Source organism: Belonocnema kinseyi, chromosome 6, assembly GCF_010883055.1.
Source record: "Belonocnema kinseyi isolate 2016_QV_RU_SX_M_011 chromosome 6, B_treatae_v1, whole genome shotgun sequence".
In the NCBI taxonomy this organism is placed as follows: domain Eukaryota; kingdom Metazoa; phylum Arthropoda; class Insecta; order Hymenoptera; family Cynipidae; genus Belonocnema; species Belonocnema kinseyi.
This window is the reverse complement of record NC_046662.1, coordinates 37,998,101-38,025,238: the sequence shown is the minus strand read 5'-3', so window position 1 is coordinate 38,025,238 and position 27,138 is coordinate 37,998,101. Positions and strand designations below refer to the sequence as shown.

The following is a 27,138-nucleotide window of genomic DNA, read 5'->3' as shown; positions in this document are numbered from 1 at the left end:
CACCCGCCGAGTAACAAAAGAGATTGAGTAACATCCAGAAACTGTTGAACTTTAAAGCCAAATAGCGTAATTTTTCAGAAGATACTTAAATTTTTAACCCAACGAATTTTCAGCTAGTTGCGTTAAAGGTAAAAAACGAAATTTTCACAAAATAGTTTAATCTTCAACCAAATAAATTTGCAATCAAGAAATACAAATTTTTAACTATGTGGTTTAATCCTGAACAGGAAAAAAATAATTTTCAACAAAATACATTAATTTTCTACCAAATAGTTGAATTCTAAACTCATCAACGATAAATTTGTCATTAAAAATCGAATAGGCAAATTTTTAGACACATAATTAATTTATAATAAAAAAAGCGTATTGTCAAAAAATGGTTACATTTTTAACCGAATAGGTGAATCTGAGAAAAATTAAATGTAACGAAGTTTTTAAACTTTTAATCAAATAGTTGAATTTTCAACCCAAAAATATGATTATACAAAAAAAGAATATGACTATTTAACAAACAAGTTAACTTTTTGTTAATTAGTTAATTAATAAGAAATTTAAATTCAGAAATTGTATTATCAACTGAAAATATATTTTTTGAACTAAAAAAGAAACGCAAAAAAAGAATAATTTCCAGCTAGTTGAATTCAAGCAAAAAAGACGAGTTTTTAACCAAATGGTTGACTACTCAACCTAAAAGTGGAATTTTCAACAAAATACAGCAATTTTCTACAATTATTTGAATTTCCAAATTCTAAAGGATAACTTTTTAAACAAAAATTAAAAACTTAAACCTTCCACAACAAATTAATTTGTAAAAAAAACCAAATTAAAAATAAAAGTTACTATTTCAACCAAAAAACTTAATCTAAAATAATAAATTTTTGAATAAATACCTAACTTTTGATCATGTAGTGGAATCTATCAAACGATAATATGATTTTTTTCAAATATTTATTTTTCAATTTCCATTTTTATTTATTATTTATTTTATTTTTAGTTTATTTTTGATGAAAATACTGTAATTTTTAAAGAAATACTTGAATTTTTAGCTAAAAATATAAATTTTCAACAAAAAATTGAATTTTCAAACAAATAATTAAATTTTTAACCCGAAATTATGAATTTTCAACTAAAATGACGAATCTTTAACAAAAAAAATTTATTTTTAAAAAAATGGTTCAACTTTAAATTAGGCCGCTAATTTTTTACAACCAAAAGATTATTTTTTTAAACCATAGGTAATTGTTGATATTTCAACTAAAAAAATTTTAATTTAAAATAAAATTCAGTTGAATTTAACGAATGCATTTTTAATCAACAAGGATGCATTTTTAAGCAAGAAGATAAGTTATCTACCAAAAGCCGACTTTTTAATAAAATAGTCAAATTTTCGATTAAATAACCAAAATGATGTATCATGACAACGAAAATTAGGATTAATTTTATAAACATGAAATAATTAGATTCTGAACCCCCTCAAATTGTAACGAAGGTTTTGGGATGTCTCCTTAGACCTAGAAATTTTGTATACTCTTCAAAACTGATTAGCAACTAATCAGGGCCATAATAGATCGCCTGAATAATTCCGGATTAGTGTTCAGAGTCTAGTATACGCCCCGATCGGGCCCTAATCTGACCATAGCGGGCCCAGGTTAAGCCCCGATCCGTAATCAATTAACCAAACTCGTCCCTGATCGACGCGTGCGTCTCAAGCTCTATTTAGGGCTGCCAAATCGGGGCCCGGTCGGGGCATGATCGGGGCCTAATCACAAATTTAAAAATCCACGGAATAATAGATTATATAAATGCTGTCCCATATTTGACCCAAAATGTACCATAATAGCACCGGTTGACGTTATATAAATCTTTGAAAGGGGAAATTTAAAAATGGATTATTTCTGACTGAATGGAAACTCAGTGCATGATCCATGAAACGTATTGTATCATTTAATCGTTAAATCGGGCTTGGGTGAAGGCGGAGCAAATATAGTAGGTAGAGCCTCATTCTTCGTATAGCGAACGACTCATTCCCACTCACTGACGCCATTTTGAAGCATCCTTTCACGATTCCCCCTTCTAACTTTTTTTTTATATTTTCATATATCTCCATCATATTGGCCGTAAAATTAAAGCATTTGAGTTCCAACTTTAATTTTTAACAAACTTCAAATAGTTCAATTTTCAAGTGAAATTATGCACCTAAAACCAAAAAAGAATTTTTAACAAAGTAGTTCAACTTTCAACCAACAAGATTAATTTTGTAAAAGAAAGACGAAATTTCAACAAAATATACATGAATTTTTAACTAAGGAAACAATTGTTCTACAAAAATGAAATAGTTACGTTTTTATTTTTAAAAATTAATTATTAACGACAAAAAAAAATAATTTTCAAGAAAGTAGGTACATTTAAAAAAAAAAATTATATTGAACTAAAATCGAGAATCTTTCCAAAAAAATTATTTTTTTAAAAAAGCAGTTCAAAGACTTTGTATTAAAATTGTAATTTTCAAGTAAAAATGAGATCGTTCAATTTATATTTAAAAAATTCAACCAAAATACAATGATTTCTTAAGAAAATGGGTACATTGTTAACCAAGAAAGACGAATTTTCAAACCAAATTTTTTGAACTAAAATCGAGCATCTTTAACCGGAAAACTGAAATTTAAGACATTCATAGTTTAATTTTACCCAAATAGTTGATTTTTCCAAAAAATATTAGTATAAATTTTCAATAAAACAGTTGACTTTGTTAACTAAAAAAGAGCAATTTTTTACCAGAAATGAAATAGTTTAATTTTCAGCTAAGAAATAAATTTTTAACCAAAGAACAACGATTTTTGGACAAAATTATTTAATTTTTAACAAAGAAGATTAATTTTCTACGGAAAAAGCCGAGTTTTCAACAAAATACATGAGTTTTTAACCATATAATTAAATTTTCAACTCAAGAACATAGCAGTTTTTAACCAAAAATTGAATTAAGTTTAATTTTCAGCTCAAAAAATTAATTTTTTTACCCAAAAAAAAACGAATTTTCCAGAAAATAATTAAATTTTTAAACAAAAAACATTTGCAACTAAAATCAAGAAACTGTACAAGAAATCTACATTTTTTAAAAAGCAGTTAAATTTTCAACAGAATAGTGGAATTTTCAGATAAAAAATATAAAGTTCCAATTTTCAATCAAAGAAATAAATTTTCGATCAAAATAGTTGAGTTTTGAACAAATAAAAATGAATCTTCAACAATAAATTCATTTTTAACAAAATTGTTGAATTTCTTATAAAGATGATTAACTTTTTAATTATTTGAATTTTTAACAGACAAGGTTAATTTATTAACAAAAAAGGCGAATTTTTAACAAAATAGATGGAAATTTAAACAAATAGTTGAATTATCAATTAAACTTATGCACCTACAACCAACAAATGAATTTATGTCAAAGAAATTATATTTCAAACCACGTAGGTGAATTTTCAACTAAAAGCAAAATTAATTTTTAACCAAGAAAATGAATTTTCAACCAAAGAATTTATTTTCTATTAAAGAGATCAATTTTCAAAGAGAATAAATGAATTTTTAATCAAATATTTTAATTTTTAACTCAGTAGTTTAAGTTTCAAGCAGAATTTTTAATTTATGATCAACAAAGCAGAAGAATTCAACCAAAAAAGACGAATTTAAAAAAAAGATGATTTTCAATCCCAATATATGGATTTTCGAAAAAAGAAATTTACTTTTAACAAGATATTTAAAGTTTTTATAAATCTATTAAATTTTTAAGCCAAAAAAGACCAATTTTGTTTAGAAAAGTTCAATCGCTTACCTGAAAATATAAATTTTCAACAAAAAATTTAATTTTTAAAAGAAAATGAAAGTTTAACTCAAAAAGATCAATTTCCAGCTAAATAGAAGTATTTTGGACTATAAAAGCTAATTTCTTAACCAAAAATGGAATAGTTACATTTTGAGGTAAAAAAAATCTTTTTCAATAACAAACTCAACAAAATAGTTTAAATTGTCACAGAAATAGTTCAATTTTAATACAAAAAATAAATTTATAAGCAAACGAATTGATTTTTTACGAAACAAAAAAAAATAATATTTACAACAAAATACATAAATTTCAAACAAACAGTTAAATTTTTTAAAAATATATCAGTTTTCAACAAATAAGATGAATTAAAAAACAAGAATCTTAGTTTTCTTTAAAAAAACAAGAAACTTTCACAAAATGTATCAACTTTAAACTGAAAACTACCAATTTCAAGCAAAAATGAAAAAAGATGATTTTCAGTACAAAAAATTATTTCGTTCATTATTTAATTATTTTGTTGAAGTATTATGTTGAAAATTAAAAAATTTTGTTATAAAATATTTTGAAAATAGAAAATTCTGCTGTGTCGAAAATTTCTCTTTGTTAGTAAATATTTACTCTTAATTATAAATATTTAGTTAAAAAATAAACCATTTGATTGAAAATTAACTTTTTTGGAAAATTTTTTTTTGAAAATTTTTGTTGAAAATTACTTATATTTTCAGTTTGAAATTCAACTGGTTTGTACAGAATTCGTCTTTCTGGATTAAAATTTTTATTATTTAGTGCAAATTGAATTATTTTTTAGAAAGTTAAGCAATTTTGCTAAAGTCATTCTTTTTGGGTTTAAAATTCGAGTATTTGATGAAAAATAGCTTTTTTTTGAAAATTGATATAATGTCAGTTTAAAAATTCATCTTTTTTTTAGATAACTCATTTTTTCGACTTGAAAATTCAACAATTTGTTTAAGATTGTTTCTTTACGGAAAAAACTTTTTTCGTTAAAAAATCAACACTTTTGTTGAAAAAATCGTCTTTTTGAATTATTTTAACAGTTTTTGATTAAAATAAAAATTCGTTTTGATTTACAACTAATTTTTTTAATGAAAATTTATCATTTTAGATGAAAACTTATTTCTTAGGTTGAAAAATGTACCCATTTTTACATAAAAGTCAACTTTATGTGGTTAATTATGGACTTTTTTCTTAAAAAGTTGATGTTTTCAGGTACAAAATTCAATGTTGTTGAAAATTTATATCTTTAGGTTGAAAATTTAACTCTTTTAAGAAATTCAAATTATCGGCTTAAAAATTCAACAGTTTGGTTAATTTCTTTTCAAAGGAAAAATATTTTTTGGTTGAAAAATCAACTATTATTTGGAAATAGTCGTCTGTTTCGGATTCATTCCACTGCTTTTGATTTAAAACAAAAATATTTCTTGGTTAAAAACTAATCTTTTTTTTTATTTAGAATTGATCATTTTAGATGAAAAATTATCTCTTCTGTTGAAAGTGTACATATTTTGTTGTTAATTCAACTATTCTTGTGGAAAATTCAACTATTTTGTTGAAGATTAACTGTTTTGATTGAAATAGAATTTTTTTAATTCCATTTTTTTGTTTAATCTTCATAGGTTGAAAATTCAAAAAACTGTTTAAAATTTGAACTATTCCGTGAAAAATTCATTTTTTTTTGGTTAAAAATTCATATACGTTGTTGAAAATGCATAATTTTTAGTTGAAATTTTAGGAATATAAAATTTGTAAAAAAGAGGAAAAAGGGAAAAATTCAGTTAAATTGCTCTATTTCAGAATTTAAGGGTATTTCTCAAATTGAAGGGGGTACAAAGGGAAATTCACTAAAGAAGGAGACGGACTCTGATCTCTGACGACAGTAAAATATTTGTTTTTAAATACAAGGAAAAGTCAGTATATTTGTCAAATGAGCCCTTAAATATTTTTATTCTAGTCCTTAATTTCTGCAATTTTGATTAAATTTTCCTTAAAAAATAAAGCAGGAATTATGATTTTACAATAATTAAATATAGCACAAAGTTAAAATAAACGAAGAAACGATATTGCTTAGAAGCTGATTAATCAAAAAATAGTAGAATAGAGGGGATTGTTAAAAATAATAGTTTACTTAATCCCTGACTTTCGTGTCGACTAACCCTGGAACTCGACCTCATAAGTTACTTGCAAAAAACGTTTATAATTATACCGAGAAAAACATAAATTATAATGAAAATGACAAATCATATCTTCGTTTGTATGAATTTTCAACAACAAAATAATAATTTTCATTCAGAAAATTATTGCAGAAATTTCCCGATCTGGCCCGGACAGGGAATTGGAAGCAGGTCCCGAACGGGCCCCTATCAGGTGAGGTCGGGCCCAGGTTGAGCCCCGCCCGGTAATCAAACAGTCAGATCCGTTCCCGATCGGGGCCTGAGTTTAATGACGTATTTAGGGTCGCAGGTCGGGGCCGGATGGGGGCCACGGCAAAATTAAAGACAGAAGGAAAATGTGGAGAGAAAACCCTAGTTAAAATTCTGTTTCATTATTAAAAAGGATAATTAACTGTAAATGATTTAAGTCTATTTTTATGATTTATTTTAGGATTTCGATCTGTTTTCTTAGGGCAAATTTGTTACAAGTCAAGAAATATTGTTTCAATCGATATCGCGGTCATGCACTCTCGCCTCATATTTATACGTAAACATATTGCGACATTGGACCCACATAAAAAAATGCAAGTCTTAAAAGCGATAAGTCCATTCGAGAATTAATTAAAAAAATGAAATAAAAAATTTTAACTCTAGACGAAATATTTTGCTAAGAAGACGTGAATGAACTATATCTGACTGGAAAAATGATAAAAGATAAGGAATTCAAGAAACGTCTGCCAATCACTTTACATTTTTTGCTAAAAATAATGTGAAAAAATAACTTGAAAAATTATAAATGACGAGAAATAAAAATATGAAAAATGTTAAAAAATTTAATACACAAAAAATTATATTATTAGGTTATGAAGTTTTAAAGCCCTACATGAATTTTAACAAATATTTCCCATAAAAAAGTCGTTTTTGTACATTTTATTCAGGATCATTTCTCTTCACAATTAGCCATTGAATATGAATCAAAAAATACTTTTTAAATATCACCCCCATAAGTCTGTTTCATAGGGGCCCCCAAAAAAAACCCATAAGTGAAAAATTGGATTTTGCGAGTTTTTGAATCTAACTAGGATTTTTTTTAAATTATTTCTAATACATAAAGTACTACTTTTCACTTATAACTATATGTCTAAATTAATTTTTTAAACAATATATTATTGTTTCTGGCAATTTTATCTCAGAAAAGGGTTAAAACGTCACGTGTTTTTCCAAAAAATTACTTAAAGGAAGGTAAAATGTAATGATATTTCACAAAAATCATTGTTTAAACAATTAAGTATTATTTTTAATAATATTATCTTTGAATAATACTAAAAAGTTGCAGATTTTCTGAAACATTCAATTATTTGTCCACTTTTCATTTAAAGTGAGATAATAATGAATTCAAGTTGAAAACCTAATTGCTTAAAGAATTTATTATAATTTAAAATAATAATTAATTAATAATTAATTAGTATTATTTAATTATTATTAAATTAAATTATTGTTTAAATACTCTATAGTAGTGCTAGATAATTGTATTTTTTTTAATTTTCAACCGAAATGCAAAACATTTTCTTTTTGCATTTTTTAGTTTACTCAAATGTATGATACAAGTGAAACTTTTACTGGTTAAATCAGTATTTAGAAATTTTCATTGGTGAACCACTGATTTTCTGAACTTGACTAGGTAAACCAGTTCGTGACGACGAAAGACCAGTTGACCGCTGGCACTGAGTAACTAGTGTATCTCACTGATTAAACCCGTTCCGAAATTCCACTGAGTGAACCAGTGAAATTGCATTGAGTGAAACAGTGGAATTCTACAAAATAAACCAGTGAAATTCCACTGAGTAACTAGTGAATCTCACTAATTATACTTGTCCAAAATTCCACTGATTGAACCAGTGAACTTCCACTGAGTTAACTAGTGAAATTCCACTGAGTAACCAGTGAACCTCACTGATTAAATCAGTTCCGAAATTTATATTATTAGGCCGGTTACGAAATTCCACTGAATGAACCAATGATATTCCACTGAGATAATCAGTAAAGTCTTGCTGCATAAACCAGTTTCGAAATTCCACTCAGTGAAACAGTGATATTCCACTAAGCGAACATGTGAATCTCACTGATTAAACCCGTTCAAAAATTCCATTAAGTGAACCAATGAAATTCCATTAAGAGAAACAGGGCAATTCTACTGTGTGAACCAGTGAAATTCCACTGAGTAACAAGTGAATCTCACTGATTATACTAGTCCGAAATTCCACTGAGTGTACCAGTGGAATCTCACTGCCTAAACCAGGTCCGAAATTCCTCTAAGTGAACTTGTGAAATTCCACTGAGTAACCATTGAATCTTAATGATTAGAATATTTCAGAAATTCCACTGATTAGACAAGTTCCGAAAATCCAGTAAGTAAACCAGTGAAATTGCACTGAATTAACCAGTAAACTATCACGGCATAAACCAGTTACGAAATTCTACTGAGTGAACCACTAACATTCCACTGAGCGAACCAGTGAATCTCACTGATTAAATCCATTCCGAAATTCCACTGATTGAACCAGTGAAACTTCACTGAGTAAAAGTGCTATTCTTCTGAGTAAACCTGTAAAATTCCACTGAGTGATAAGTGAATCTCACTGATTATACTAGTCCGAGATTCTACTGAGTGAACCAGTGAAATTCCACTGATTGGACCAGTGAAATATCGCTGCTTACAACAGTTCCGACATCCCACTGAGTAAACCAGTATTATTCCACTGAATGAACCTGTGATATCTCAGTGCCTAAACCAGTTTCGAAATCCCATTGAGTGAACCAGTGAAATCTCATTGATTGTTAGACTAAATACGTGAGATTTCACTGGTTCATTTTAAGAAAGTAATCCTAAAATTATCAAGCTGATTAATAATTAAATTAAGTGATTTTAATTAAGAGGAGAAAAGATTTTATGCTGCAATCAATCTACTTCAGTAGATTGTTTTCTATTTTTTAAAACAATTTTATAGAGATTATATATCTATAGTACTCTAACAAAGAGATTAATACAAATGTACCAATTGCTCATCAATCGTCGAGTCTCAAACGTAAAACATGTGAGTGGACCTGCCATTCATAAATTCTTTTCTCTCTGCACTGGATTGTTTAGAAATTGTAATATAAACTTGAGTAAGCCGAGAAAAAAAAAACAGGTATGCTTCTTGAAATTCGAAGCTGTTAAGTATAAAACACTTTCTTATAATGCTTAGCTGATCCTAGGTATATTTTTTATTATTCACGAAATATTTCTGTAATAAAAATATAAAATTGAAAAGACAAAACAAAATTTTTGAGTGATTTATGACACATGATGAATTTGTAAAGCTCTTCGCCAGGGGTGATTGCTAGAGAGATTGATCAGTGACCTGTATTATTATCACATTATAACGAGGCTAGAACCGAGCGAGTTATGCTGACCCAGAAAGGAATTTGGCCCAATGTTTCAATAATAACCATAATAATAATCATAATAATAATAAAAATAAAAAGTGTAGTGTTAATTAAATGATAAAATGACTATTTATCTTAAGTAAAATTTCGATTCACTGGTTTTTCAGTTGAAAATAATACCGAAAGTACAGTGAATAGTTACTGATCCTCAGAAATTTTCTACTGATTCAAGTAGTGAAAAGTAAGTCACTGATGCTCTGCAAAATTCCGCAATTACTTGAATTAATAGAGTTAATTTATCATAGGACAAGAACTTTAAGTATGTGTAAATTAAAAAAAATATTTGAAAGCTTCAGAAATTTCAGTCCTTTTTCACTGATTTCTCAGTGGCAGTATAATAAAGAATTTGATAAGAAGACTGAATCATTTCTACTGACAGAACAGTAGTTTAAACAAACAAATGAGTCAATATTCCTGACTGAATCACATATTTATTTAAAATTACTGATCTTCAGGCAATAGGAATGACTGATTTGACTGTTATGCTAAAATAGTACAATTATTTCTCAATAAAAATTCTTCATTTTAATAGATGATTAAAATTAACCTCAAAAGAATTTTTAACCCACTTAGAGTTACGAATTAGATCATTCAAAATGACTGATTTAATCAGTGAAGGTTATAGTTTAGATCATTAAAAATTACTTATTTTGTCAGATGGACTTACAGATTAGAGTAATTCATCTTGATTGGTAGAAAATAAACCTCCCTGTTTAAAATTATACTTTTTTTGTTAAGGCCATGTGACGAGTGGGTCACGTGACCAAATTCCTAATTTACCGACACCTTTTCTGTTTCCCAACTTATTTTCAAACGAAACGCCACATCGAGTTGAAAATTTGAGAAACTAAATAAGAAGCACTAATAAACATGTATCTAGTCCAAAATTTTTAGAATGATGAAAAAAGTTTTTTTTGTAAACAAATTTTTTTTGCTTTTTTCATAATTATAAAAATTTATGACCAGACACATGTTTATTAGTGCTTCTTATTTTGTTTCTCAAATTTTCAACTTGATGTGACGTTTAGTTTGAAAATAAGTGGGGAAACAGAAAAGGTGTCTGGTAAGGTAAGAATCTGATCACGTGACCCACTGACCCATTTGTAAACTCGTCTTTTTTGGTTGAAACTTAATTTTGTTGATTAAAAAATTAAACATTCCTCTTCTGGTTGAAAATTCATCTTGTTTTCTTGCAAATACATTATTCATCTTGTGGTGGGAAATTCCTTTTTTTTCAATTATTGAACTATTGGTTTGAAAGTTTAACTGCTTTTTGAAAATGCATCGCTTTGGTTAATAATTAATAATTTTTTCAAAAGCTGATCTGTTTGGTTCAAAAATGAATTATGTCGTAGAAAATTTGGTTTTTCAAAAGCTACTTTTTTTAGTTGGATAATTTAAATATCATATTAAAAAAAAAGTTGAAAGACTTTGTTAAAAATTAATTTGTTTTTGTTGGATATTCATCATTTTAATTGAAAATTAATTTCTTCTGTTTAAAATAATTTTTCTGTTAAATAAAAATTATTTATGTAAATTGCAAATGTAGATATTCGATTTTTGTTGAAAATTGAAATTTTTTAGTGGCAAGTTAAACTATTTGGTTAAAATCTCGTCTTGTTTTGAAGAAAATTAATATTCTTTGTGGAAAATTGATTGATTGTTTGAAAATTCAATTACTTGTTTAAAATTTGAACTGCTGTGTTAAAAATGCATTCTTTTGGTTAATGATTCATAATTTTAATTAAAAACTGATCTGTTTGGTTTAAAATTGAACTATTATGCCAAAAATTCGTATTTTTCAAAATAATTTTTTCTTATTGAAAATTATTGTATTTTTTAGAAAAATTTTCTTTTTTTGTAGAAAATTAAAAAAAGTTGAACTAATTTGTTGAGTTTCTTTTTTAAATTTTATTTGATTTTATTTTTATGATTTTTTTTTGAAGATTCATCATTTTAGTTGAAAATTCATCTTGTCTGTTAAAAATTGTATTATTTTATTCAACATTCATTTTTGTTTTTTAATGAAAATTAATTTCGTTAAATGAAAATTTAAATATTCTATTTTTGGTTGAAAATTTATCTTCTTAGTAGCAAATACAACTTTTTGATTAAAAATTCGTCTCGTTCGGAAGAAAATTAATATTCTTGTATTTTGTTGAAAATTCCTTTTTTTTCAACGTAAAATTTAAAAAAGGTGAGCTATTTTATTAAACATCCACTTTCTGTTGAAAACTCATCATTTTTGTTGCCCATTCATTTTTTTAAAAGTTAAACTATTTTGTAGATAATTATTTATTTGAAAAAATTGTATTAATTTGTTGAAAATTAATTTTTGTTTTTGAATGAAAATTAATTTCGTCGACTGAAAATTTAAATATTCCATTTTTTATTGAAAATTCGTCTTCTTTGGAAGAAAATTAATATTCCTGGTTTAAATTTTGCTGATTTGTGTCGGTTAAAATTGAACTATCGCCCAAAAAATAGTTTTACAGTGAATTTTTTAATTGAAAATTCATATATTTTGTTAAAAATTCTTTTTTTTTAGTAGAAAAATAAAAAAAGATGAAATATTTCATTAAGTATTCACTTTCTGTTGAAAATTCATCATTTGAGTTGACAATTCATCTTTTTTCTTTTTGAAACAACGATTTTGTTGAAAATTCGTTGTTTTTTTTTTAATTCGTATTTTTCTTTTCTATTGGAAATTTAACTATTTTGTTGAAATGAAAATTTTATTTATTTTTTCTAAAATTCAACTCCTTACAATTATTTCAAAGTTAAACTGCTGTGTTAAAAATGCATTCTTTTGAGTAATGATTTATTATTTTTGATAAAAAAAATGATCTGTTTGGCTGAAAATTGAACTACTATGTTAGAAATTAGTTTTTTTAAATAATTATTTTCAGTTAAATTTCTTCTATTTTGTTGAAAATTCGTCTTTTTGGTAGAAAATTACAAAAAGTTTTAACTACTTTGTTAAGAATTCAATGTTTTGTTGAAGATTTATCATTTTAATTCAAAATTCATCTTTTTTGAAAATTTTTCTATCAGGTTAAATATACTTTTTTGATTTGATTGCAAATTAATCTTTCAAACTAAAAATTAAACTATTTCATTTTTTTTGAACATTTATCTTTTGCGGTGAAAATTCTTAAGATTGGAACCGAGTTATAATTTATGTACATTGTTAAAAAATATATTTTAAAAGTAACATTTAATAATAAAACTTATTTATTGTTATCATTATACAGTGCCAAATGTAATTTTAATTAATTCAAATTACAATCAAAACCAAGACAAATAATGTCAAGACTACTGGGACTACCTTAGAGTACACAATATAATTAAATAAAAATTGTTAATAAAATTTATAAATCATAAATTCGCTTCTAAAATGACAGGCGATGTAATAAGTCAGTACGCACGTGACGCAATGGACAAACTTTTAAATAGAAATAATGGTGACCCTGACGATCGTCAAAGGCGATAAAATTCAACGGCCCCGAAGAAACGTAATACAGATACCTAATTATGCTTCATAGTGATCGTAATGATGAGAGTTCTCATCATTTCTGAATTCGAAAAAAAAGGAAGACAATTCAAGAATATATTCTAGATTCTCTGTATTCATTAATTTTTCCATATTCATTGGTCTGCATACTTGCAGAAAAATTAGATTTATTACCAATTTCTTGAGCTGATAGTGATAAGAAATAATTAACTTGTAAATTTCACTGAGTATATTTTATCATGAGATTTCCTAAGGGGCTATCCAGAAACTATAGACGATTTGTCACTAAGCTCTTTCGAGGGAACCTACAGTTTAAGGTGGGATCCGAACCACCAGAGACTCGGTTTACTCGGACTCGGCAGAAGTACAAGGACAAATTTTTATTTTTATGTTTTAAAACCGTTACTCCTAGTTGAAGAACGCCCCCCCCCCCCTCAACAACCCCAAAACCGATCGAAAAGTAAACTGGCCCAAAATTTACATTCACAACAAAACAGTCACATTTTCTACCAAAGAAGATTTTCCTATCAAAATTGATGAATTTTCAACTAAAAAGAGGCGAAGTTTTAACCAAAAAAAAAGCATTTTTACTCAACAGTGGCATTAGCAACCGAATAATCGAAATTTGAATCAAAAGAAAATAATTTTGAACAAAAAAGTATTTTTCGACACAAAAGATTAATTTTCGACGGAAAATACAGATTTGCAACAAAAATATTTATTTTTAAGAAAATAGTTGAATTTTCCACCATACTGTGGAACTATTAAAAAAAATTAAATGTGTAAAAATACATTTTTAACTAAATGGTCGAATTTTTAAATTAAAATAAAATATATTAAAGTTCGACTAACAATAGTTATATTTTCAACCCAAAAATAAGACTTTTGAGAAGACAGATGAATTTCCTAGCGGAAAATTTGATTTTTTCACAAAAAATTTTATTTTCATACAAGAAAGATGATTTTTCTAATGGGAACCACTGGAATTAAATTAACAAATCGCAATTTTTAACAAAATAGTTGCATCCTCAACCAAACAGATGAAATTTCAATCAAGATAAATGAATTTTGAATTAGATAATTGTATTGATCATTTAAAAAGATATTTTCTGGAACCAAAATGAAATCATCAAATTTTTGGTGTACAAAATTAATTTTCAACAAATACAAACGGATATTCAACCAAAAAGGCAAGTTTTTAACCAATTAGTTGAACCATCAACCAAAAAGATGAATTTTTAATTTCCGAACTAAAAATACGAATTTTCCACCAAATGGTTAAATTTTGAGCTTGTAACAGATACATTAAAAAAAGGGAATTTTTAAATTTTCGATAAAATATATGAAACTTTGACCAAAACGATTACTTGAACAAAAGAGTTAAATTGACCATTTCAAAAGTTGAGTTTTCAACAAAAAACTTCATTTCAAACCCAGAAAGATGGCTTTTCAAAAAAAAAGTTTGAACCAGAACGCTGAACTTTAAACTAAAAAAATTTTAAAGCAAAAATGGAAACTTTTAATTTTAGTTTAAAAAATTAATCTAAAAAAAGAATATTCAAACAAAAAATGCAAATGGATCATTTTTCCACACAAAAAAAATAATTTTATAACACAAAGTTTAATTTGCAATAAACTACAATAATGTTTTGCCAAATAATTAAATTTAGTTTAAAAAATTCATTCTTCAGAAGGAAAAAAATACGAATTCTCCACAAACATGTAATGTGCGATATTATTTATCCAACAAAGTTTTTAATTTCAGTTTAAAAAACAGTTTAATTTAATTAAAAAGAAGAATTTGTAACAAAAAAAGTTAAATCTTCGACCACCAAAATTTAATTTTTTTAAATTTAAGTTTCCACCATGAAGATTCCTTTCTAAAAGAAAACAATTTTCAACAAAATAGTTGAACTTTTAACTAAAATGATCGATTTTCATTCAAAAATTTCAGCATTCCACCCAAAAAACTAATCTTATAAAAATGAAATAGTTAGAATTAAACTACAATAGTAATAGTAATAATAATAGTAAATTAAAATAGATAAAATGCATTTATAACAAAATAGTTCAACTTTCAACCAAGTAGTTCAATTTTTGACTAAAAAGGATGGCTTTTTAAGAAAATAGTTACGATTTTAACAAAATAATTGAATTCTAAACCGAATAGCAGAATTTTAAAACAAATTATTTTTTCAAACCAAAAATATAATACAGTGAACTCTTGTCTATTCCAACGGTCGCAAAAAGTAAAGACTTGCGTATTTCAAGGCTGGAGTAACCCCCACCTCTACTGCGAGTCATGGGGTAATTTTATCAAGCGACGTTCATTGGCTCGCCCGGCCTTGTATCAAATATAACATTTTATTGAAATAGTACAATTTGCCAACTAAAAGTCATAATAATGGAATCAAAAAACGACTGAAATATTTCACGGAATACTGAATGTAGTATCATGACGTCACGGTCATATTAGGATTGGTTGAGATGTCAGGAAGGTTAGTATAGTTGACACATTTTGACATGGAAATGCCTACGACTTTTTGGAAAAATGTTTTAAACGTAAAAGTAAGTTATAAATGTGTGAGCAGTAAAACTTTTTAGTGTTTCAATTGTTTTTGATCAATTCGATCTGACTCACATACCTCAAACTTTGGAAATTTTATTTCGTGGTATTGAAAGGTGGTAAATCGAAAAAATAATGGACCATGACTGAGAAAATACATTCTACACTTAAGAAATATTACTATTTGTATATTTATGACTTACTTTTAGGTTTAGAATATTTATTCCAAAAAGACGTACGCATTCCCATGATGTCATGCTGAAATACTCAATTCAAACGAACGAGTGCTTTCTGTTCTTCGGAACCCTTTTTAATTGGTCAGCCACTGACGTAGGCGTGACCGTACAGGGACCGCCGTGGAAGGTAACGGAACCGCGCAATTTAAAATATCCCAGCATGGACATACTTGAAATAGGTGAGCCTTGGAATATGTGCGCCTTAGAATAAAGAAGAGTTCACTTTAGTACATTTTTTACCCAAAAATATTTGGATTTTCTTCTTAAGTTCTTTTCATTTTGTTAATATTTAAGCCCAAAAAGGGAAATTTTTTTAAACAAAGGAAAGAAATAAGCATTTTTTATAAACATGAAAACGAGTGTGAAGTCGGAAATATGAAATTGATTTTGAAATTTTTTGTGCGACCCCCACCGCCTCAAATTGGCACAGCAAACAAAAGAGAAAATGAACTTAAACTTTTGAGAGCGATTAAAATAAATAATAACAATTTTTTCTTACCAGAATTTTTACAACAATAACCAATTTCTTTATAAGAATGTCAAAAACTATGTTAATTGTAATTCATTAGAAATTACATCACAAACTTTTTAAAACGTTCTGAAAATAAAATTTATTAGATATGGTTTGAACATGTTATATCCAAACGTTTATTCATTTTAAAGTTTATCTCCTTTCACTTGTTCCCTCTTTATAGTTTACTGCCAATTATAAAATTTTGAATGTTTATTTCAATTATTTTTAATTTTGAGAATAAAATTTTACTTGAAAATAAAATAAAACAGTTTTTTTTTTATTTGATTAGATTCAAATTTTAAATAAAATAATAGAATTTATCAACATTGTGTACCTTAATCAAATAAAAATGTAATAAAAAATCAAGTCTATAGAAATTATAATTTTTCTGAGTTACAATCAATCAATTTTTCCGCGATTAAAAATGGACGCAAAATATTATGATAAATTTTAAAGATTCTTCTATTGTCTATTGTTTTTTTAGTTATGAGAATTTTAATTATTTGAATGAAAATTAAACTATTTAATTTTCAATTAGAATTTTTTTTAATTAAATTATTTTTTTAGAAATACAAAAATTATGTTAAAAAATCATCTTTTCTGGTTGAAAATTCGTCTTTTGGGCATGAAAATTTAACTATATTGTTGAAAATTTAATTACTTTGTTTAAAATTCGCCTTTTTGTAGGAAATTATTCTTCTTGGTTAAAATTCATCTGTTTGATTAAAAAATTTAATTACTTTATTAAAATTTTAACAATTTTGTTAAAAATCATTCTTTTCTGTTAAAAATTAATCTTTTTCGTCAAAATATCAACTATCATGTTCTTTGTTAAGAAAACTCAACTTAAAACGTTATTTTGATGATTCCGAAAATTTGAAACGAAGTACAGTTTTTTTAACATTCAAATATTTATTAAAATTTTAACAGTTTGAACAAAATATAATTACCTACATTTTTATAAGAAATTCTTTCAAAACTTTGAGCGTATAATTTACAAACGAAAAAATTTTAAATTATACACTTACAAATTCTACAAAGTAGAAGCCACCCAAATTACACTCATTACTTCGAGGCCTTCAAAAACCCCTTTTACAACTAAAAATTCAAAACTAAAGAAGCAACTCAAATTTTGATAATTTTCAATTCTTTTAACATAAAATTATTCCAATTTAATATTTGACAATTATTTAGCTATAAAGGATTTTAATTAAAAATCTTACAATTATTGTTAACATTTAAAAATAATAAAGTTAAAGTTTTAATTAAAATTTATATAAATTGAATTATTTAAATAAAACCTAAATAATTTAGAATTTTTGTAAAATGAAATTATTCCAATTTTACATTTATTTACCTGTAACCAATTTTAATTTGATATTTTACAATTAGGCAATTTAGAATAATTTTTTTACCAAAAAAGAAAAGTTTTCAACTAAAAAAGTTCAATCTTAAAAAAATATAAAATTGAAATTTTCAGTTAAGAAATTAATTTTAAGCCAAAAAAAAGGCTTTTCAGTTAAACAGTTAAATTTTCAAAGAGAAATAAGCCTTTAGTAAAATAAAAATAAAAATCTTCAAGAAGAAACAATGATTTCTTAACAAAGTGATTCAACAAAATCTTTTAAACAAAATACTTGATTACTCCAGTCAACAAGAATTTTTTTAACAAAAAAGTTACATTTTCATTTGAAAAAAAATGATATTTTTACCAAAACAAAATGCATTTTTAAATTTAAAAGATAAATTTAAAAAAAAAGTTTATTTCTCACGATTAAAAATATGAATTTTTAAATTTTTTTTCTACGAAAAAACTGAATTATCGATCCAAAAAGGCGAATTTTTATCTAAAAAGAATACATTTTTTTAAAAAAGTGATAAGTTCTCTACCAAATAGTTGCATTTTTATCCAGAAAAGATGAAATTTCTCTTAAGCAGATGAACTTTTATTAAAAAATAAAATAAATAAAAAAAATGTAGTTGAATTTTCAAGATAAAAATATGACTTTTTTAACAAAAAATAAGTTTCTACGAAAAAAATATAATTTTGAATCAAAAAGACAAAATAAAAAACAAAGGAATTGAATTTTTCTGCTGAAAGATTCTAATTGACTTTTCAAAACCAAAATATAAATTTTAAACAAAAAGTCAACTTTTCATGAAATAGTTAAATTTTCAACAAAACAGTAGAGTTTCTGACCAAAAAGTATAACTTTTTAACAAAATAATTTAATTTTTATCCAATAAAGATCAAATATCTCGTAAAACAGACTAATTTGTCATTTAACTTTTTTTAAATATTTAAATTTTCATCCAGAAAAGGTTTCAGTTAAATTTTCAACAAAACACCAGGATTTTCAACAAAAGGAATAACTTTTAATAAAATTGATGAATTTTCAACAAGACAGTTGCATCTTTATTTAAGAAAGATGAAATGTCTTTTAAAACAAATTACTTAAAAGACTTTAAAAAATAAATAAATTTGCATACAAAGAACATTCTAGTTATCTTGCCAACGCCAAAATGAGAATTAAAGTCAATACGTTAATTTTCCGCTAAATAGTCGAATTTTTAACCAAAATGTGTGACTTTTTAACAGGTTATTAAATTTTCAACCAAACAGTTAAATTTTACACAAGAAAAATGAGATTTCTAATAAAAAAAGGTGAATTTTTAAATCAAAAAGACAAATTTTATTTTAAAAAGCGTTGAATTTATTTCGAAAAGATTTCAATTGACTTTGCAATACAAAAATAGAAATTTTAAACAAAAAGTAAATTTTTTAGGAAGTAGTTTAATTTTTAACAAAACAGTTTTTTTCAAGAAAGATGCAATATTTATACTGAAAAAGATGAAATATAAATTAAATAAAAAGTGATTTTCACAACAAGTGTTGAAATGTTCCTCATTGAATTTTATGTGATAGTAATCCGGGTATTATTGAATTTTTAAACTAAAAAAGGTAAATTTTTCGACAAAAAAAATGTTAAGTACATAAAAAAAAAAAGAATTTCTACCAAAAAGTTGATTTTTTTTTACTAAATTGTCGATCTTTCAGGACAAAATGACGAATTTCCACTACAAAACAGTTGAGTTATCAAATTAAAAATATAAAATGTTCATAAAATAGTTAATTTTATACCAAAAAAATACTAATTTCCAACAAAATACAAGACCTCTCAACCCAGAAGTTGAATTTTCATCTAAACTAGAATAATTTTTAAGAAAACGGTTCAATTTATAACCAAAGGTATGAATTTTTAACTAAAATATAGAATCGCAAACCAAAAATGCATTTTTAAAGTTAGTTGAATTCTAATACGTTATTAATAAGTTTGTAACCAAAAAAAATGAATTCTTAAACTAAAAGTTGAATTTCCAACTAAAAAATATTAATTTTCTACCAAATAAGAAGAATTTCCAGTAAAATTCAAGATTTCTCAACCAAAAAGTTGACTTTTCAATAAAAAAAAGATTAATTTTTAAACAAAAAGATTAATTTACTACCAAAAAAGACGAATTTTCAAAAAAATTCAAGAATTTTGAACCAAAATGTGGAATTTTAAAATAAAAAAGATTGATTTTTAAACAAGAAGATTATTTTACTACCAGAAATATCATTTTTCAACACAATAAGTGAATCTGACCAAAATGTTGAATTTTCAATTTAAAAAGATGAATTTTTAAAGAAAAAGATCAATTTATTAACAAAATGACAAATTTTTAAGAAAATTCAAAAATTCTTAAACAAAAAGTTTAATTTTCAAGAAAGAAATTTTGTTTAATTTTTAAGAAAGTAGTTCAGATTTAAAACCTAGTTGTTAAATTGATAACAAAAAAATTTTTTTTAACAAAAGCATTCATTTTCCACCGAAAAAAAAATTATTAACAAAATGAATTACTTACAATCAAAAATGGTGAATTTTCAACAAAATTCAAGAATTCTGAATCAAAGAGTTTATTTTTTAACAGAAAAAGATGAATTCACTACCAAAAATATGAACTTTATATAAAATTCAAGAGTTTTCAACCAAAAAGTCGAATTTTCAACTACAAAAGACGAATTTTCAACAAAATTCAAGAATTTTTAACCAAAAAGTTGAATTTCCAACTTAAAAAAAAAATTTTTAATCAAGAAGATTAACTAACCACCAAAAAAATACAATTTTTCAATAAAATACATGAATTGCGAACCAAAAAGTTGAATTTTCAACTAAAGGAAGAATTTTTTAACAACAACAAAAATTCTATAAAAAAATACGAACTTTTTATAAAATTCAAGAGTTCTTAACTAAAAAGTTAAATTTTCAGCTAAAAAAGATGAATTGGTAACCAAAAAGATCTATTTACTACCAAAAAGACGAATTTTCATGAAATTCAAGAATTCTTGATCAAAAAGTTGAGTTTTTTACTAAAAAGGAGACATTTTAAACAAAAGATTAATTTACTAAGAAAAAAATACGAGTTTTCATTAAAATTCAAGAATTCTCAACCAAGAAGTTAAAATTCCAACTAAAAAAGATTAACTTTTAAACAAAAGGAATGATTTACTACCAAAAAAGACAAATTTTAAACAAAATTAAAGAATTCTGAATCAGTTTAATTTGCTACAGAAAAAGATTAATTTACTATCAAAAATACGAACTTTTCATAAAATTCAAGAGTTCTCAACCAAAAAGTTGAATTTCCATCTAAAAAATTGAATTTTTTAAACATAAAGATTAATTTTCTTCCAAAAAAGACGAATTTTCAACAAAACACAAGAATTTTGAACTAAAAAGTTGAATTTTCAACTAAAGAAAGATTAATTTTTAATCAAGAAGATTAATTAACTATCAACAAAAAACAATTGTTCAAAAAATACATGAATTGCAAAACAAGAAGCTTAATTTTTAAAGAAAAAGATCAATTTACAACAAAAAGATTACTTTACTGTTTTTCAATCAAATTCCAGAATTCTCAACCAACAAGTTAAAATTTCCACTAAAGACTATTCATTATTAAACAAAAACATTAATTTAACATATGCACTTTTAGAAGAAGAAAATCTTTTAATTCTAAAAGGTTAATTTAATATACGTGTAACGTTATACTTTGACTGGACCCCCCCCCCCACACACACACATTATCAACCGCAGGTTTGTGAGAACTCCCCCTCCCCCTAAAGTGGTAAAGTATTTTATAGGCGATCCCCTAATTTATTTAAATTAAACAAAAAGAAAAAAGTTTATTTAAAAAAGAAAATCTGAGACTCCACAGGTGGCAGAGATGCCCCAAGGCTGATGCAAGTTCGCAAATCGCTGTACCAGCGACGCACATACTCGTGTTATCGCAAGCAGGGGCGGCGTTATCACTCAGATATCCAACATATATACATCCCCCACAACCGGTCCCTGGTCTCCAGTAACTCGCGGACCACCGGCCCAGTTATAACTCCAGATACCACGTAAATCCCTCAAATCCCACAAACTCAAAATCCCTGAAAACATCCCAAAAAATTCCCTCATCAAAAATCAAAAAACTCTTACCAAACTCCTTCCGCTGGTACTTGGAGACGTGGGTCTCTTCGCTACTTCTTCTCCTCTTCATCCTCCGTTCGCCACTCGCGAGTTTCACTCCCGGTCCCCGAAATTGGGCCCCACTCGCGATTTAGAGTCAATCTTTTCGAGTCAGTCCTTCAAAATGAAGTCGAATTTGAAAATAAAAGTAATTTTTTTTTAAACAATCTTGATTGTCGATCGAGTCAAGGAAGGAAAGAGACGTGGTCGATCGACGATCGTTTCAGCGGAGGAAATAAAAGTCGGTAGTGCCGGGTATATGAGAGGCCAGAGAGAGCCTTCTCTCCTTGTCTCTCTCCTCTCTCTCTCTCTCTCTCTCTCGATCGTTGTTGGCTCGTTCTATGATCGGGAGCAAGCTCGTATACATTATGTTCATAGAGCAGTGTGACCAAGAACCAGAGGCCCCAAGAGCGCGTTGGAGGGCTTCAAGGAGCAAAGAGGGGAGGTTGGTGCCCCTGTCGGTAGAGTGGGGAGGGGGAAATCGGACGAGGGGAAATATACGTGCAACAAGTGAACCGGCACTAGCTTCTATATAACTTCTCGTAAAACTCACACACACGTGTACTTAACGTTTATGGGCGTGTGTGTGGGAGTGTGTGTTCCTCGCATTATTTGCGAATGTGTATGCATTTCTTATCAGCCGAAAGACCCCCCAACCCCTCTGCCACCCGCGAAAACCAAGAAGCGTCCGGCACTGACCACTGCTGTGGTATCCTACCAAGGCGACCAGTTCGGCACATAGTGCAAAAACAAGAGAGGCTTTATTTATTGTTGGAAAATAAAAAAGTTGGATTATTTTTGCAAAGATTTTTGGGGATTTTTGGTAATGATTTAGAAAGTTTTTGGAATTTTTAACTACTTCTGGACTTTTGAGTCTAAAATTCTCTCGAAAGAGAGCAAATGGGGCGATTTTTTAAATGAAAATAGGGGAATGATTTATTTTTAATAACAATAATGTATGCAACATTTTCCATGTTTGGTTAAACATTTATCTTCTTTAATTAAAAATGTATTAATTACTTAATTTTATTATTATTGATTAATTATTTAATTTCAAACATTTATCTTATTTAGTTAAAAATTCAGCTAATTGATTGGAAAATTCTTTATTTTGTTCAAACTTTGTCTTTTCTGTTCAAATTATTCGCCTTTTTGGTTGAAAATTCATTTTGTTTTTTCCTAAAACTTCATCGTTTTTAGAAAAAAATACTTTTTTGGTTCAAAATTCATTTCTTTGGATTAAAAATTAGTTGTTTTTTTTATTGAAAATTAATTTTTTAAGTAAAACTTTGACTAAATTTTCCGTTGAAGATTTTTTTTTTATTACATTTAATCTTTTTGGTTAAAAGTGTAACTATTTCGTAGAAAGTTTACTCTATTTTGTCAAAAATGTATTTATCTAACTTAAAATTCATCTATTCTTTCTTTTTTGTTGAGAATTGATCTTCTTTGTTGGAAAATTCATTTGCTTTGTTAAAAAATGTCTTATTCAGTGGAAAATTAATCTCTTTGGTTGAAAATTCATATATTTTGTTAAAAAAAATTTTGTCATTTTTATCAAAAATACATATTTTGAACTAAAAATTTAATTATTCTAATTTACGATAAAACATTTTTTCGATAGATATTTAAGTTTTTGGTTGAAAATTCATCGGGTTAGTTAAAAAAGTAGACCTATTTCGTAGAAAATTGATTTTCTTTGGTTAAAAATGTATTTCTCTAACTTAAAATAAAACTATTCCTTTTTTTTTTAGAATTTATTTTTTCATGAATTTTGTTAAAAATTATTTCTTTTTAGAGAAAATTAATCTTTTGGTTGAAATTTTATTTATTTTTTATTTTTGTTTGTATTTTTAATTTTACTTTTATTGCTTATTTTAATTAACTTCTTTGGTTGGACATTCATGTATTTTGTTAAAAATGATTTTCTTTTTAACTTATTCTTTTGGTAGAAATTTTATTTCTTTGGTTGAAAGTTACTTTTTTGGTTGACAATCAATTTTTTTAATTACTCATTTTTTACAATCAAAATTTTGTTTGATAGTTATTTAATTTGTTGGTTGATAATTGATCTGTATGTTTAAAAATGTAACTATTTCGTTGAAAATTTATTTTATTTGTTTAAAAACGTATTTCTTTCACTTAAATTTAAATACATTTTTTTTAATTAATCCTTTTGAATGAAAAATGCATCTATTTTGTTAAAAATTTGTCTTGTTTAATAGAAAATTAACCTCTGTGTTTGAAAATTCATGAATTTTCTTTCAAATTATTTTCATTTAGTATGAAATTAATCTTTTGATTAAAATTTCATTTCTTTGGCTTCAAAATTCGTTTTTTATTGAAAAATAAATTTTTAAAGTAAAAATTGAACATCATTTTTCGTAGATTTTTTTTATATACATTTAATCGTTTCGTAGGAAAACTGATCTGTTTAGTTTTAAATTAATTTTATTTTATTAGAAATTTAGGCATCTGGCTGAATAATTAAATATTATATTTTTTGTTGATAATGTATCTTTTGTAGTTGAAAATTCATCTACTTTCTTAAAAAAATTTCTTTTTTCTTCAAAACTAAACCTATTTGGTAGTTTGGTTCAAATTTCATGTATTTTTTTCAAAAATTATTCTTTTTTAGTAGAATATTAGTTTGGTGAAAATAACTTTTTTAGCTAAAGATTTAACTATTCCATTTATGTGTAACATTTCTTTGATCGTATTTGATTTTTTGGTTGAAAATTTAACTATTTCGTTTAAAATTGATTTCATTAGCTTCAATACTTTATTCCATAACTGAATATTAAACTATTAAACTATTTTATGTTAAAAATTAATGTTATGAATTGTTGTTGAATTTTTCGTACAAAAAAACTATTCAGCCAAAAATAAAATAGTTAAATTTTCAGTGAAAAAATAATAATTTTCTACAATATGAATGTACAACTAAAAAATTCCCTTGCAACCCAAAAACGCGATTTTTAACCAAGAAGATTATTAATATAGATTTAGAAATTTTAAAAAATTTTAATTAATTTTCAAAGAAAAAAATTTTATAATGTTCATCAACTTTTAACCAACTTTTTTTACTTTAACCAAAATTGTGAACTAATAAAGATGAATTCTCATCAAAAGATGTAGTATTTATTATTTAAACCTAAAAACTTTTTAATTTTAAATAAAAACACAGCGGAATTCAACCAAAAAATACCATGTTCCAAAAAATAACAATAGTTACATTTTCAACTAAAAAGGAAATAATTTGTTTTTAATAGTTCAATGTTCAATCAATTAAAGGTAAATTTTCAAACAAATAAGCAATCATTTATAATCAAAAAGATTTTTTTCCACCCAAAAAGGCGAATGCTCAACAAAATAAATGAATTTTTAACCAAATAGGAGAAATTTCCACTAAAAAATATTCATTTTCATCTAAAAATAGAATACTCGAATTACTAGATACGCAAAAAAATAATTTTCAATTAAAAAATTAATTTTTAAGAAAGTAGTTTAATTTTCAACCAATTAGTTCAACTTAAAAACAAAATTTTAAAATAATTAAATTAAATTCTTAACTAAAAATGTAACAGTCGATACTGCAACCAAAAAATACCATTTTTAAAAAAAGGTTGAATTTTCAACCAAAATTTCTATAAAAATGATGAATTTTCAGGCCCGAAAATAGAATTTTCGAAAAAAAGTTTAATTTATAACCCGAAAATGAGAACTTTTAAGGAAAAAGTTCATTCATTTTCAACAAAGGATTTCATCTTTAAACCAGAATTTTCAACTGATAAAGATGCATTCTCAACGTCAAACGTAACAGTTGATAATTCAACAGAAAAAGGTTTCAAGTTGAGATACAAAACAGCTAAATTCAATCAAAAAGATTAATTAAAAAAAAAGAGTTGAATTTTAAACCCAAAAATGTGAATTTTTAACAGTTGAATTTTCTTTGGTTGAAAATTAATGTATGTTGTTAAAAACAAAATTTTGTAGAACATTAATCTTTCGGTTCAAAATTTATTTCTTGTTTAATTTTAATTTTTTATTTTATTTCTTATTTTAAAAACCTTGCTTGGATAAAAATTCATGTATTTTGTTAAAAATTATTCTTTTTTAATAGAAAATTAATCTTTTGTTTGAAATTTCATCTTTTTTGTTCTAAATTGGTTTTTTATTGAAAATAAATGTTTTTAACTAAAAAATTAACTTTTTCATTTTACGCCCAAATTTTTTTATATTTAATCTTTTGGTTGAAAATTTATTTTATTTAGTTGAAAATGTATTTCTCTAACTTAAAATTAAACTAATCTTTTGTTTGAGAATTGATCTTTTTTGGTGGAAAATTCATCTACTCTGGTAAAAATTTGTTGTTTTTTTTGTAGAAAATTAATCTTTTGGTAAAAGTTTTATTTTTTTCTTCATTTCTATTTTTCATTTTACTTTTATTTCTTATTTTAATGGATATCTTTGGCTGAAAATTCATGTATTTTGTTAAAAAAAATTTTGTTTAGAAATTAATCTTTTGGTTGAATTTTGATTTCTTTGGTTGAAAATGCGTTGTTTTTTTATTTTTAAAAAATTTTTTTAGCTAAAAATTTAACTATTTCATTTTATGTCCAAATTTTTTTTAATATCGAATTTTTTGGTTGAAAACTCATCTGTTTTGATTTTCAGGCCAAAAAGTCGAATTTTCTACAAAAAAGTTGATTTCTTAACCCGAAAATACGAATTTTTACGAAAAACTTCATTTTCACCACAATAAGATGATTTTTCAATCATGAAGATTAATTTTCGATGAAAAAGATGAATTTTAACTAAATACATGATTTTCCAACCAAATAGTTGAATTTTCTAGCACAAAGATCAAATTCTAACCAAAAATGGAATAGTTGAATAACCACTTTAAAAAATTGTTAATAAAAAAAGCTTAATTTTTAACAAATTATTTCATCTTTCAACAAGAATTTTGAACTAATAAAGATGAATTCTCAACGAAAAATGTAACAGTTGATACTTAAACCCAAAAATATTTCAAGCTGAGATAAAAAGCAGCTGAATTCAACCCAAAAGGCGTAATTTAAAAAAAAAGAGTTGAATTTTCAACCCCAAAATGTGAATTTCCAACAAAAAAGTTTACTTTTAACAAAATGTTTCTATATAACTGTTGCATTTTTAAGTAAAAAGGACTACTTTTCAATAAGTTGAATTATCAACAAAAAGTTTTTTTTCAAGGTTAATTAACCATCCGTCGTATTGATGAAGGGGGGGGGGGG

At 25.5% G+C, this 27,138-nt stretch overlaps 2 protein-coding genes across 4 annotated transcripts in view; one reads left to right on the top strand and one right to left on the bottom strand.

Annotated features, from left to right (window-relative positions):
- The window catches only part of LOC117175683 (box A-binding factor-like), a 250,240-nt gene extending 228,138 nt beyond the window's left edge, over positions 1 to 22,102 (bottom strand). Inside the window, exon 1 of one of the 2 annotated variants that reach the window (XM_033365412.1) lies at positions 21,833 to 22,102. In XM_033365412.1, coding sequence (XP_033221303.1) covers positions 21,833 to 21,893 — 61 coding nt within the window. In that variant the 5' untranslated portion in view covers positions 21,894 to 22,102. The remainder of the gene's footprint in view (positions 1 to 21,832) is intronic. The other variant, XM_033365413.1, reaches the window with a different exon arrangement.
- Positions 22,103 to 22,195: 93 nt separating this feature from the next.
- Positions 22,196 to 27,138, top strand: part of LOC117175684 — a 14,043-nt gene continuing 9,100 nt past the window's right edge. For both annotated transcript variants that reach the window (XR_004467481.1, XM_033365414.1), the window contains exon 1: positions 22,196 to 22,307. Coding sequence is in view for 1 of the 2 variants with exons in the window: in XM_033365414.1 (XP_033221305.1) it covers positions 22,204 to 22,307 (104 nt within the window). In the remaining variant the exon portion in view is untranslated. The remainder of the gene's footprint in view (positions 22,308 to 27,138) is intronic.